This window comes from Lytechinus variegatus, chromosome 6, assembly GCF_018143015.1.
Source record: "Lytechinus variegatus isolate NC3 chromosome 6, Lvar_3.0, whole genome shotgun sequence".
Lineage (NCBI taxonomy): Eukaryota > Metazoa > Echinodermata > Echinoidea > Temnopleuroida > Toxopneustidae > Lytechinus > Lytechinus variegatus.
In genome coordinates this window covers 1,225,767-1,238,634 of record NC_054745.1, presented here as the reverse complement: position 1 = coordinate 1,238,634, position 12,868 = coordinate 1,225,767, and the positions used below count along the sequence as shown (strand labels likewise).

The 12,868-nt window shown below is 32.5% G+C and overlaps 1 protein-coding gene across 1 annotated transcript in view; it reads left to right on the top strand.

Moving 5' to 3' along the window:
• The window catches only part of LOC121416789, a 50,480-nt gene extending 38,411 nt beyond the window's left edge, over nt 1-12,069 (top strand). The window contains exons 8-10 of the mRNA XM_041610270.1: nt 6,645-6,812; nt 7,753-7,920; nt 11,731-12,069. Coding sequence (XP_041466204.1) covers nt 6,645-6,812; nt 7,753-7,920; nt 11,731-11,832 — 438 coding nt within the window. The 3' untranslated portion in view covers nt 11,833-12,069. The remainder of the gene's footprint in view (nt 1-6,644; nt 6,813-7,752; nt 7,921-11,730) is intronic.
• The last annotated feature ends 799 nt before the right edge of the window (nt 12,070-12,868 follow it).

Below are 12,868 nucleotides of genomic sequence, written 5' to 3'. Positions count from 1 at the left end.
AATACCGATTCATGATTCTTTTCATACATCTTTGATAAATACTGATGTATGTACAAGGAAGAACATAACAAATATCATGTTAAAAGGGGAAGTTCACCCTGACAAAAAGTTGATTAAAATAACAGAAAATATACAAAAAAATAATCCTAAAGGTTCAAGAAATATCCATCATAATGAATAAACAAAGTTATTATTAAATATTTGATTGATGTCATATGCGAACAAATTTTTTAATATCGTATGGTGAAAATAAATCATCACAAACCATTAAGATATTTGATTTTTTTTTACATTATTTTGGGCAGCTGCCCTTTTTATGACGTTACCAATATGGAAAAATGTCATTGTTCAGGGATAATACATTTAAGAACAAATTTTTATGCTACTACATGTATGTAGACAATATTATTTGAGAGTGCTAATAAATAAAGGATACTAGATGAGATCTATCAATCGCAAACTTCTCTGCTGCACGAATAGCTATTTTTATTCTGAAGTCCCAGGTAGTCTACATCAACAAATGCAGCAAAGGCTTAAATTTGTTCTAGCTCTTACTTGAAAGGAATTTACTGGCCCTCTTTCCTTGGGTAAGACGTGCATGTAGCATATATTTGCTAGTGATAAATCGTCATTTTCGCTGTCAAAACACGACGAAGACGACGACATCTTATCCGCCATCGTATATTCTGTATATAACGTATATCATGTACAGCGAATAAAAAAAAAAACGCGAACGAGGTTACATGCATTGTGCACGCTTGCGCGCGTTCACGGAAGTCCTTAACACACGGGGTGAATGGCGGAATTTCCAGTCGAGTCAATGGTACGATTTTGCATATTATTATTTTAATTTTGAGGTCAGGAGCAGAATTTACTGATGGCAACATTGTGCATGTATTCACTCATAATATTTTACATATTATCATGTCCAAGAACCGTGGTTGTATTTGCCGCCCCACGGAAATGAAAAACTAGAGACATTTTCCTTGTCCATCCCACAGTCTATAAGTGATTCTTCCTAGTCATCTCTAATATGATAATACACATGTAAGATATAAAGAGAAATATCAGCTTCAAAAAGGTGGGAGAGAAAGTAGATCATTGAATATCAGAGGTGCATGTGGTATGTGTATGAGAGTGATATTGACCATGATACATACAATGTATACAGTACAGTGAGAGCTACATTGAGTGTATACATGAAACATAATAATAGGATGAAATGAACAATGACCAGGTGGTTTAGATTGAGATGGTATGCAGGGTAAAAGGTTACTAAAAATAGAATACAAATATGAAGTAACAAACATATCACAGAGTATCTGAGATTATTATGGTCTTCATATGTATGATCTTTTAAATCAATCTTTTTCATGATATCTCAGAAATTGTTGAAAGTGATGCTGTAATGTAGAATAAGTGTACAGAGTTTACCTGTAATAATTAATTCTTTCAAAATTCATCTATATTAAAATGTGTTGTCCTTTAACAAAATAAACCTCAACAGAAAAGCTGTGAAGCTTAAACAGGTATGGATGCTAAAATATTATGTTGTGAAATACATCTATGCATACATTAGCCTTATCAACACATTTTTGAACCAGTTTAACTTGAAGCATTACAGCATGATCATACCATCTGATATGTACATGTATGTTTAATGATCAATGTTTGTACACATGTAGGTCCATACTCTTGAGATTGGGAATTATAAGCCTCTATCATCAGCCTCTTCACATCACCTAGCAGGAGCTGTATGCTCCCTACCTAACCTGACTAACCTGACACTGAGTGGAGTTTGTGACCAGGAGTTCTATTCTCATCTGAATGAGAAGGCTTCAACCTTGAAGGTATGTCTGCCTCTACTTTATACTCATAACATGTTTGAAAATAGGGAATAATTAACCCTAAATAGACTGGGCTATTTCGACGCCTAAAAAGACGGGGGGGGTCTGATTCAGCCCCCCCTTATGATCTCGGCCGTCGATTGCGCGATCACGACGAAAATTGGCACACGCGTTACCCATGGCATTATCTACAAATCTCATTAATTATGCTAATTTATGCGTAAAATCATAAGTTTGCTCTAATTAATAAAATAATGCCCCTGAAATGCTAATTTTTGTTTCACATACTCTAGATAGGCATCTGATCAAATTGATTTTTAAAAAATTTCAAAATCAAATTTATTTTCTTATGTATTCTATTGTTTTCTAAATTTCTTATGTATTTCTTTGTTTTTCGACTTTTTGTTTTTTATTGTTTTTTCAATGGAAATTGTCGGGGACTTTATTTTGACCATAAACAAGATAAAATTCATTGATTTTAAGCAGTAAAAGGAAAAATAATGAAACATTTATGAATTTTGGCTAAGAACACTATTTGCATTGGATTTGTACACAAATTCACGTTTTTGAGTAATTTTGGGTCTGCATGCACTTACAAAATGTTGCGTAATTTTGGAACCGTGTACCCGGGGGTCACAATTTTGGTCTCAAAAGTTGCGCGAGACTTGAAAGTAAAAAGTCAGCGAGCGACACGGTCAAAAAATTTCGCGCAGCGGATTTATCACGAAAAATGTCGAGGGGGGGGCTGAATCAGCCCCCCCAGTCTTTTTAGGGTTAAAACATGTGTGGCTGCCTCACTTAACACGAGATGCTAAGTGAGGAGTTTCGGTCGAGTTCGAAGGGGGGTTCGAAGAACAATGCGCTCCAAAAGAAACTTATTCCGAACAGAGAGAATTACTGATGACGATTCGAATTTAATTGCAAATCTCTCATGTAACATCAAGTAAAGTAGATACAGATGTAGTACTTAGTAGGTAGTAGGTAGTAGGTAGATAGAATACTGTAGAAAAAGAGAACAAATAGAACGAACATTTAGTATTCAAATTCACAAATGATATTACAAAAGAAAACTAATAATGCGACTTTATGCTATGACTAAATACTTGAAAATGTATGCTAAATTACCATTCTAACGGCTAAGTGAAACAAATATGAATAAACTAAACAAACTACATAAAACTGGATTATGTAACAAGCTAGCATCAAAAGGAGAAATTGATAATAAGTTCATCAATTACATAGGTACAGACTAATTAATGTAACTAAATGGAATTTCCTTATAATATGAATAACAAAATATTCAAGAAAGCTTTACTAACAAATATGTCTCATGAACTAGTTAAAACATCACAGAAATTAATGAAGACATTAATAAACTTACTGCTAACAATTTACAAATCAAACCATTTAAAGTGAAGACAAATATAGGTACTGTAATGTACTTATTAATCATAAAGATGATCTCGAAATAAAGCTACAACTTTGCAATAAGAAATATCCTAAACTGAGTTCTAAAATGCATATAAATTAACTATATTACTAGTACTTTAAAGAAATTAACATAGAAATATTTATGATAGTGAAGTATAAAACTATTCTTACCAATTGGAGGCTTTGAACTGTTGAAACTGAATCGAAGGTATCGAAAGATCGAACTTAATATTTGAGGTGTCTAAAATATGATGTTAACTCGCTGGCTTTCCGAAATGTAATGACTTGGCTTTCTCAAAAAGCTAAAAACCCAAGCCAAGCTCTACCAGTACAAGTTGAAACTATAGAAAAGGGGGGCTGCACAAACTGAAAGGGGGTCATTGTTCTACAATTACTGTGGCCAAGTTTGTGTACTAAGGGTCTGAAGGTCCAGACAATTGCTCCTCTGGGAATGAATAGAACCTTCACAGAGAACATAGTTCTCTTTTAATTAATCAGAGTGTCTAGTTCTTATAACACTGAAATATGTACAAGTATATATCTACTACATGTAAGCATACTGAATACTATATGAAAAGCTTTATGTACAAGAAAATATTATATATGCCTACTAGATATATATTCCAATTAGACTAATTTCAATATCTAAACATGATCAAAATCTGTAGACTGAAAGCAAGTTATAAGATATCATTATGGACAAACACTAAATTAATATCATTTTAAGAATGAAAAACTTAATTAATCAAAAACATGTAAATATAAAATTATAAACCTTCACTGCATACTGCTGCAGTGACAACATGTCTATCTTATTTTGTTATGTTAGAAACATTAAAGAACATATTTTTAATACTATTTAGGGGTGTTCATTAATAAAGGAGACTAGATTAGTAAATGTTTTGGAAATTTTGCTCTAATGCACAGGTATGCTGTAATTGAAAAATTGTCATATCATCAAGTGTTTGGTTATGATTGATGCAGAAATAAGGAATTGTTTACAACTGTCCATCTGTGAGTTTTACAAGACATCTCCTGATGAAATTGGTATACATGGAAGATATAAAGAGAAATATCAGCTTCAAAAAGGTGGGAGAGAAAGTAGATCATTGAATATCAGAGGTGCATGTGGTATGTGTATGAGAGTGATATTGACCATGATACATACAATGTATACAGTACAGTGAGAGCTACATTGAGTGTATACATGGAACATAATAATAGGATGAAATGAACAATGACCAGGTGGTTTAGATTGAGATGGTATGCAGGGTAAAAGGTTACTGAAAATAGAATACAAATATGAAGTAACAAATATATCATAGGGTATCTGAGATTATTATGGTCTTCACATGAAATAATGAAAAAGTGTTTATTCGATTCTATGTGTTAAATATGTTAGAGAACATAAATTTCTTGTAATATTTAGATGTATTGTTTTGGAGAGTTTAATAATAAAGGAGACTAGATGAGTAAATGTTTTGGAAATTTTGCTCTAATGCACAGATATGCTATAATTGAGAAATTGTCTATTCATTATCTTCAAGTACTTTGGTTATGATGTCGAAACATGGAATCTTTTTAAACTTTATCCATATTTGATTCTTCCTAGTCATCTCTTATGATAATTCACATGTAAGATATAAAGGGAAATATCAGCTTCAAAAAGGTGAGAGAGAAAGTAGATCATTGAATATCAGAGGTGCATGTGGTATGTGTATGAGAGTGATATTGACCATGATACATACAATGTATACAGTACAGTGAGAGCTACATTGAGTGTATACATGGAACATAATAATAGGATGAAATGAACAATGACCAGGTGGTTTAGATTGAGATGGTATGCAGGGTAAAAGGTTACTGAAAATATAATACAAATATGAAGTAACAAACAAATCATAGAGTATCTGGGATTATTATGGTCTTCACATGAATGATCGTAATTTGATCATTTTCATGATATCTCTTAATTGTTAAAAGTGATGCTGTAATGGAGAATAAAGGGTACATAGAATACTTGTAATAATTCATTCTTTCAAAATTCATAGATACTAAATGTGTTGTCCTTTAACAAAATACACCTCAACAGAAAAGCTGTGAAGCCTAAACAGGTATGGATGCTAAAATGTTATGTTGTGATGCAAACATTAGCCTTATCAACACATTTTTGAACCAGTTTTACTTGAAGCATTACAGCATGATCATACCATCTGATATGTACATGTATGTTTAATGATCAATGTTTGTACACATGTAGGTCCATACTCTTGAGATTGAGAATTTTAAGCCTCTATCATCAGCCTCTTCACATCACCTAGTAGGAGCTTTATGCTCCCTACCTAACCTGACTAACCTGACACTGAGTGGAGATTGTGACCAGGATGAGTTCTGTTCTCATCTGAATGAGAAGGCTTCAACCTTGAAGGTATGTCTGCCTCTACTTTATTCTCACATCATGTTTGGAAAACTTGGAATAGTGAAAAAGTGTTTATCTAATGTTATTGTGTTAAATACATTAAAGAACATATTTCATGCTACTTAGAAATATTGTTTGAGAGTGTTTATAAATAAAGTAGACTAGATGAGATTTCTTTTTCAAATTTGGTTCTAATACACAAGTATGCTGTAATTTACAAATTTGTCATATCTTCAAGTGTTTGGATATGGTTGATGTAGAAACATGGAAACCATATGTGATTCTTCCTAGTCATCTCTAATATAATACACATGGAAGATATAAAGAGAAATATCAGCTTCAAAAAGGTGGGAGAGAAAGTAGATCATTGAATATCAGAGGTGCATGTGGTATGTGTATGAGAGTGATATTGACCATGATACATACAATGTATACAGTACAGTGAGAGCTACATTGAGTGTATACATGGAACATAATAATAGGATGAAATGAACAATGACCAGGTGGTTTAGATTGAGATGGTATGCAGGGTAAAAGGTTACTGAAAATAGAATACAAATAGGAGTAACAAACATATCACAGAGTATCTGAGATTATTGTCTTCATATGTATGATCTTTTAAATCAATCTGTTTCATGATATCTCAGAAATTGTTGAAAGTGATGTTATAATGTAGAATAAGTGTACAGAGTGTACCTGTAATAATTAATTCTTTCAAAATTCATCTATATTAAAATGTGTTGTCCTTTAAAAACATACACCTCAACAGAAAAGCTGTGAAGCTTAAACAGGTATGGATGCTAAAATATTATGTTGTGAAATACATCTATGCATACATTAGCCTTATCAACACATTTTTGAACCAGTTTAACTTGAAGCATTACAGCATGATCATACCATCTGATATGTACATGTATGTTTAATGATCAATGTTTGTACACATGTAGGTCCATACTCTTGAGATTGGGAATGATGAGCCTCTATCATCAGCCTCTTCACATCACCTAGCAGGAGCTTTATGCTCCCTACCTAACCTGACTAACCTGACACTGAGAGGAGTTTGTGACCAGGAGGAGTTCTATTCTCATCTGAATGAGAAGGCTTCAACCTTGAAGGTATGCTTGCTTCTACTTTATTCTCACACCATGTTTGAAAACATGTCTATCTAATTTTATCGTGTTAAATACAATAAATAACATATTTTTTAATACTATTTAGGGGTGTTCATTAATAAAGGAGGCTAGATGAGTAAATGTTTTGGAAAATCGGCTCTAATGCACAGGTATGCTGTAATTGAAACAATTTGCATGTCATCAAGTGTATTTGGTTATGATTGATGCAGAAGTAAGAAATTGTTTACATCTTTGTCCGTCTGTGAGTTTAACAAGACATCTCCTGATGAAATTGGTATACATGGAAGATATAAAGAGAAATATCAGCTTCAAAAAGGTGAGAGAGAAAGTAGATCATTGAATATCAGAGGTGCATGTGGTATGTGTATGAGAGTGATATTGACCATGATACATACAATGTATACAGTACAGTGAGAGCTACATTGAGTGTATACATGGAACATAATAATAGGATGAAATGAACAATGACCAGGTGGTTTAGATTGAGATGGTATGCAGGGTAAAAGGTTACTGAAAATAGAATACAAATATGAAGTACACAAACATACAGATCACAGAGTGTCTGAGATTATTGTCTTCATATGTATGATCTTTTAAATCAATCTGTTTCTTGATATCTCAGAAATTGTTGAAAGTGATGTTATATTGTAGAATAAGTGTACAGAGTTTACCTGTAATAATTAATTCTTTCAAAATTCATCTATATTAAAACGTGTTGTCCTTTAACAAAATACACCTCAACAGAAAAGCTGTGAAGCTTAAACAGGTATGGATGCTAAAATATTATGTTGTGAAATACATCTATGCATACATTAGCCTTATCAACACATTTTTGAACCAGTTTAACTTGAAGCATTACTGCATGATCATACCATCTGATATGTACATGTATGTTTAATGATCAATGTTTGTACACATGTAGGTCCATACTCTTGAGATTTGGAATGATAAGCCTCTATCATCAGCCTCTTCACATCACCTAGCAGGAGCTTTATGCTCCCTACCTAACCTGACTAACCTGACACTGAGAGGAGTTTGTGACCAGGAGGAGTTCTATTCTCATCTGAATGAGAAGGCTTCAACCTTGAAGGTATGTCTGCCTCTACTTTATTCTCATAACATGTTTGAAAACATGGAATAATGACAGTGTTTATTCGATTTCATAGTGTTAGATATGTTAGAGAACATAATTTTTGATAATATTTAGATGTATTGTTTGGGAGTGTTTATTAATAAAGGAGACTAGATGAGTAAATGTTTAAGAAATTTGGCTCTACATGTAATTGAGAAATTGTCAATTCATTATCTTCAGGTGTTTGGTTTATGATGTCGAAACATGGAATCGTTTTTAACTTTATCCATATGTGATTCTTCCTAGTCATTTCTAATATGATAATACACATGGAAGATATGGTGAGAGAGAAATTAGATCATTGAATATCAGAGGTGCATGTGGTATGTGTATGAGAGTGATATTGACCATGATACATACAATGTATACAGTACAGTGAGAGCTACATTGAGTGTATACATGGAACATAATAATAGGATGAAATGAACAATGACCAGGTGGTTTAGATTGAGATGGTATGCAGGGTAAAAGCTGGAATGGAAAATGGATATGAATATGGACATACTGTTTTCTTGCTGACTCACGTATTGTAGAAGATAAATACCTGCCTTTAAACTTGACATCAGTTTCAAATTAATGTTTTTCAATCAACAAATATCTGTTGGCAAGACAATAAATATGTTTTTGTCCTGCTCAAACTATTTTTTGTGAGTTGGTGTCTGATATATCTGTAGAATATACATCTCAATGGCTTTATAGCACTCATAATTTATATTGAAAATGAATAGTTTAATGTTGTTTTACCTTTAAATTTTATGTGTGTAATGAAAGATATAAACCCCTCAAAAAAAAGTTCTGCAACTCAAGTTTGAGTGCTAATAAATTTCTTAGTGTGCCATCATGTTAAAGTGGTGTCATTGGAAAGTATGAATATTCCTCTTTACGATATGTGTCATTTGGATTGCTAGTGTTATCATGAAATACACAGACAAGATAAATATGCAACAATGTAAGAAATGAAATGTTGCAAAATTCGTCGTTTCCAATAGCGAATTTCCAATTGTTTCGAGGATGGACCGAGTGCATTCACTGTCACCTGCATGGTGGAAATTCTATAGAAATGGAGACTCTTGTTAGAAATAAATGCATTTTCCAACATTTCACTTCTGACTTTTCTCAAAGTTCAGGGTGATTGCATATTCCATGATTACATAATCACAGCAAATGGCATGTCATAGTATTAAGAGGAATAATTCAGCTTTCCAATGATACCAGTTTCATCTTTTATACTTAAACCAAAAAGATATCATCCCCCAAAACTGAGTTGCAAAACTTTTTTTGAGGGGTTTATGTTTGTGTGTTGAATGCATGAGACTTGTCAACAATCTCATCCATTGACCTAGAAGAAGCACTGTGTATTAAGCCCAATCTTACTGACTTCGAGTTATTATACTACGTTAATTCATTGGGTTATGGGTGTTTGTGTGTTTTAATTGCTTGTTCGCTTTATTTATTTTGCTTTATAGGATATAATTTATGAATGGTTTTTCAATAAATTCTGTTTGAAATAGAATAGTGGATATTGACAGGCTGCAAATTGGATTGAAGTGTTAGTACAGGATAGTTTACTACCCTGGTATTTAAATATCAATTTCAAATTTATTAATTCTGTTTGGTAACTACTAGGAGCAAAATTTGTGTATTCTAGATTAATTTAGTGCCCTAAAATGAATCACAGTCTTACTTCCTGGATGTTTTACACTATCGACTTCAATTATGCTGAATAGAAATTAGAATGAAATCCAATATATTTTAGAGAAAGTAACCACATGTATTTGTAGAATTTTCAAAATTGTGAACTTTGTAAAAGAAAAATATTCATGATTTTCTACAAAGACAATTACTATACATGCACATGATCTGTATTAATACATGGAGTTATTGATGTTGAACTAATGGTGCAATCCATTATGCTATACCAACCAGTAAACTCCAGAAAGTAATTTACATTCCATTTGTCTAGTAGATGTTTACAATTATTTTGTACTTGACCTTGTAGTCAACCAAAGTCAGAAATAGTCAAATGAAGGGGAGCATGTACATGAATGTAATTAACATGATAACAAATGTGAATGGCTTGTACACATTTTAGGGAATCTCCCTGACACTATTACATAGTGTATACAATTGGGATGAAAAATTAAACTTTAGAAAATGAGACTCTATCCTGTGGATAATGACATGTGAACTTGGAATTTTATACATCTCTGTTAAATGTTGCGAATTACTGTGTACATTTACTAAACATCTAGACAGGTGTCATCTTGTTTATTTTCAAAAGATAAATTTAACATTCTATCAAATAAACCATCTAACCTTTAGAGAACATTAAGAGTTCTTTTTACACTGCTTCAAGGTATCAGGAATGTTTATTATTAATTGCTATTGCCCTCACTGACATTTTGGTGTCTAATTCAGATATTAATTCTTATTTTTTACATAATGAACATAATTTAATCAAAGGGATATTCTTAAAGTTCATTTTGGGTCATTAGTTATTTAGTGAGTATCAGAAAGGGAAACATTTCTTAAAGAGACCCATATCACATTCAACTTTAAATTTAGATTTTATAACAGTTTACCATGGATAAAGGATTGATGATGCAAAGTTTGTCTAACAATGTAGAATGATAGATGCATATAGAGCTATTGTAATAGCTATTGTAATAGCTCTATGATAGATGTAAAGATAGAGAGGACGCATAATATAATTTTTTGGGAGACTATTTGATATTGAGAAAAAGAAAGATGGAGGAGTAAGGATAGGAAAGAGTGGTCGAATTTTTAAATTTCATGTATTCTGTTTGATGAAATGATGAGAACGGGGACTTTCATTGACGAGTGGATCCCTCCCCCTCCATTTGTGAATTTGCATCAGGCAAATTCCATGTAGAAGCATTGATATGTTAAATTTATTGAGAAACAAAAAGTTCAATTTTAATGAAATTGCTAAATGTTGGAAACAATTTAAAAATGATTATAACTTGTAAAAGCTGAACATTTAATTCTATTCGAACAATGGAGTATTAAAGCAAGAAAGTGATTGATACAGTAAAAATAATGTATCAAATAACATAGATGGTCAATTCTTTTAATGATAAAAGATGTGAAGTGTTGTGGCAAGTTCAGTTCTTGAAAGTAGGTCATAAGGTACACATGTAAATTGTATTTGTTTTCTACATGTACAATGTAAGCAAAGGTTATTTGTGTTGAAAACTCAAAATAATGCAAGGAAATATTGAAGTTCTTTGACATGGTTTTCCATGAATTTCAGATGGTCAATTTTTAGACAATAACAATCAAGAAATTTAAGAGGATGCATAACAGTATAAAAAGGATACAAAACACAAGATAATCATATTGAGTAATTTTATTGTGATAAACACTATATTTATGTTGCATTCTCTGTCTCTATTTTCTCTTTGTCCTCAGATCTTCCTCATGTTCTCTTTCTCATCACTATTTAAAAATTCGCATCGGTTGAATTTTCTCCTGGAGACGCAAGAGACATCTTCTGTTAATTTGAATTTGAGGATATCAAAAACTTTGTGCTCCGCACAGGAGGGGGTAAACTCCCCCCTCCCTGCATCCTCCCCCCCTTGGGAGCATGCTTTGCATGCTCTGTAAGTGTTGGCAACCTTCGCGTGCATTAATCAGCCCCCTGTAAAAGTCCAACTCTATGCATGGTACAATTTTGAGCATTATGAAAATGAGAATAAGAAATGATTTGATGAATTACTATTTCCAATGATGCTTCTATACTTTCAGGGTTCATTCCCTCAGATCAGCAAAGGAAATTTCATATTCAATGAAAAGCCTCAGAAGGATCTTCAATCATTCCTACAAGCAGTCAGTGACGAGATATGGTAGGTGAACTAATAAACTTATTAAGGTAAAGGTGACCTCTTCACTCAGGCTGATACAACCTAGATATGATCAATGTATTAACAGTTCTTATACTGCTCATTAATTTGATCATTACAATGGGCCAACTCATTTATAAACATATGACATGAAATAATTGTACCTAAACAGGTCATGAAATGGCTTTGTAGAAATGCTCCGGGCATACAATAATTGTACCTAAACTGGTCGTGTAAATGAAATAATTATTTACAATACTATGTATGAGGAACATAATTATTGTATTTAAACTGATCATGAATCAGCTGTATGTGCAATATTGATGTATGTATGAGGAAAAAAATAATTGTACCTAAAGTGGTCATGAAACTTCCTTTTATAATACTTAGTTATGTGTTCGAGGAAGAAAAAAATTGTAGCTAAAATTAGTAAAACCAAACAATATTGTTCATAAAACAGATGATGGCAGGTTCGAATCCCACTGGTTCCAAATTTTTCTGACTTATGATTTTCATACAGATCGAGCATACTGATGTTATGATTTTCATTACAGATCGAGCATACTGATCTTAAACAAATAGGAGTAATGCCGAAAATTTGTTAAACAAATTATAATTTCCTCCTATAAAAGCCTCTTAATTTACTAGATTTTTAACAGTACTGATTTATATGTACGAGGAAAAAACATATGTAGCTAAACTGGTCATGAAACAGCAGCGTTTTTGTACCAGACTAATTTATTTGTGAGAAGAATGAAATAATTGTTCTTAAACTGGTCATAAAACATGTCTTAACATTATTAATTTACATGTATCAGGAATACCTACCTGGTCATGAAACCGCTTTTAGTAATTTATATGAACAAGGATTCTGGGCCAACATCCTGTTGAATTAATCCTGTATTTTTGCCTTTTTTCTAAATATCCCTAGATTTTTTCAGCCAACAGTTCCTCTGTTTGGACTTTCTTTCTTAACATGAGTACTCTGCTGCTGGCGCCTCTTCCTCAGACAAATATTTTGATGAACGAGATTCCTTTGCCAT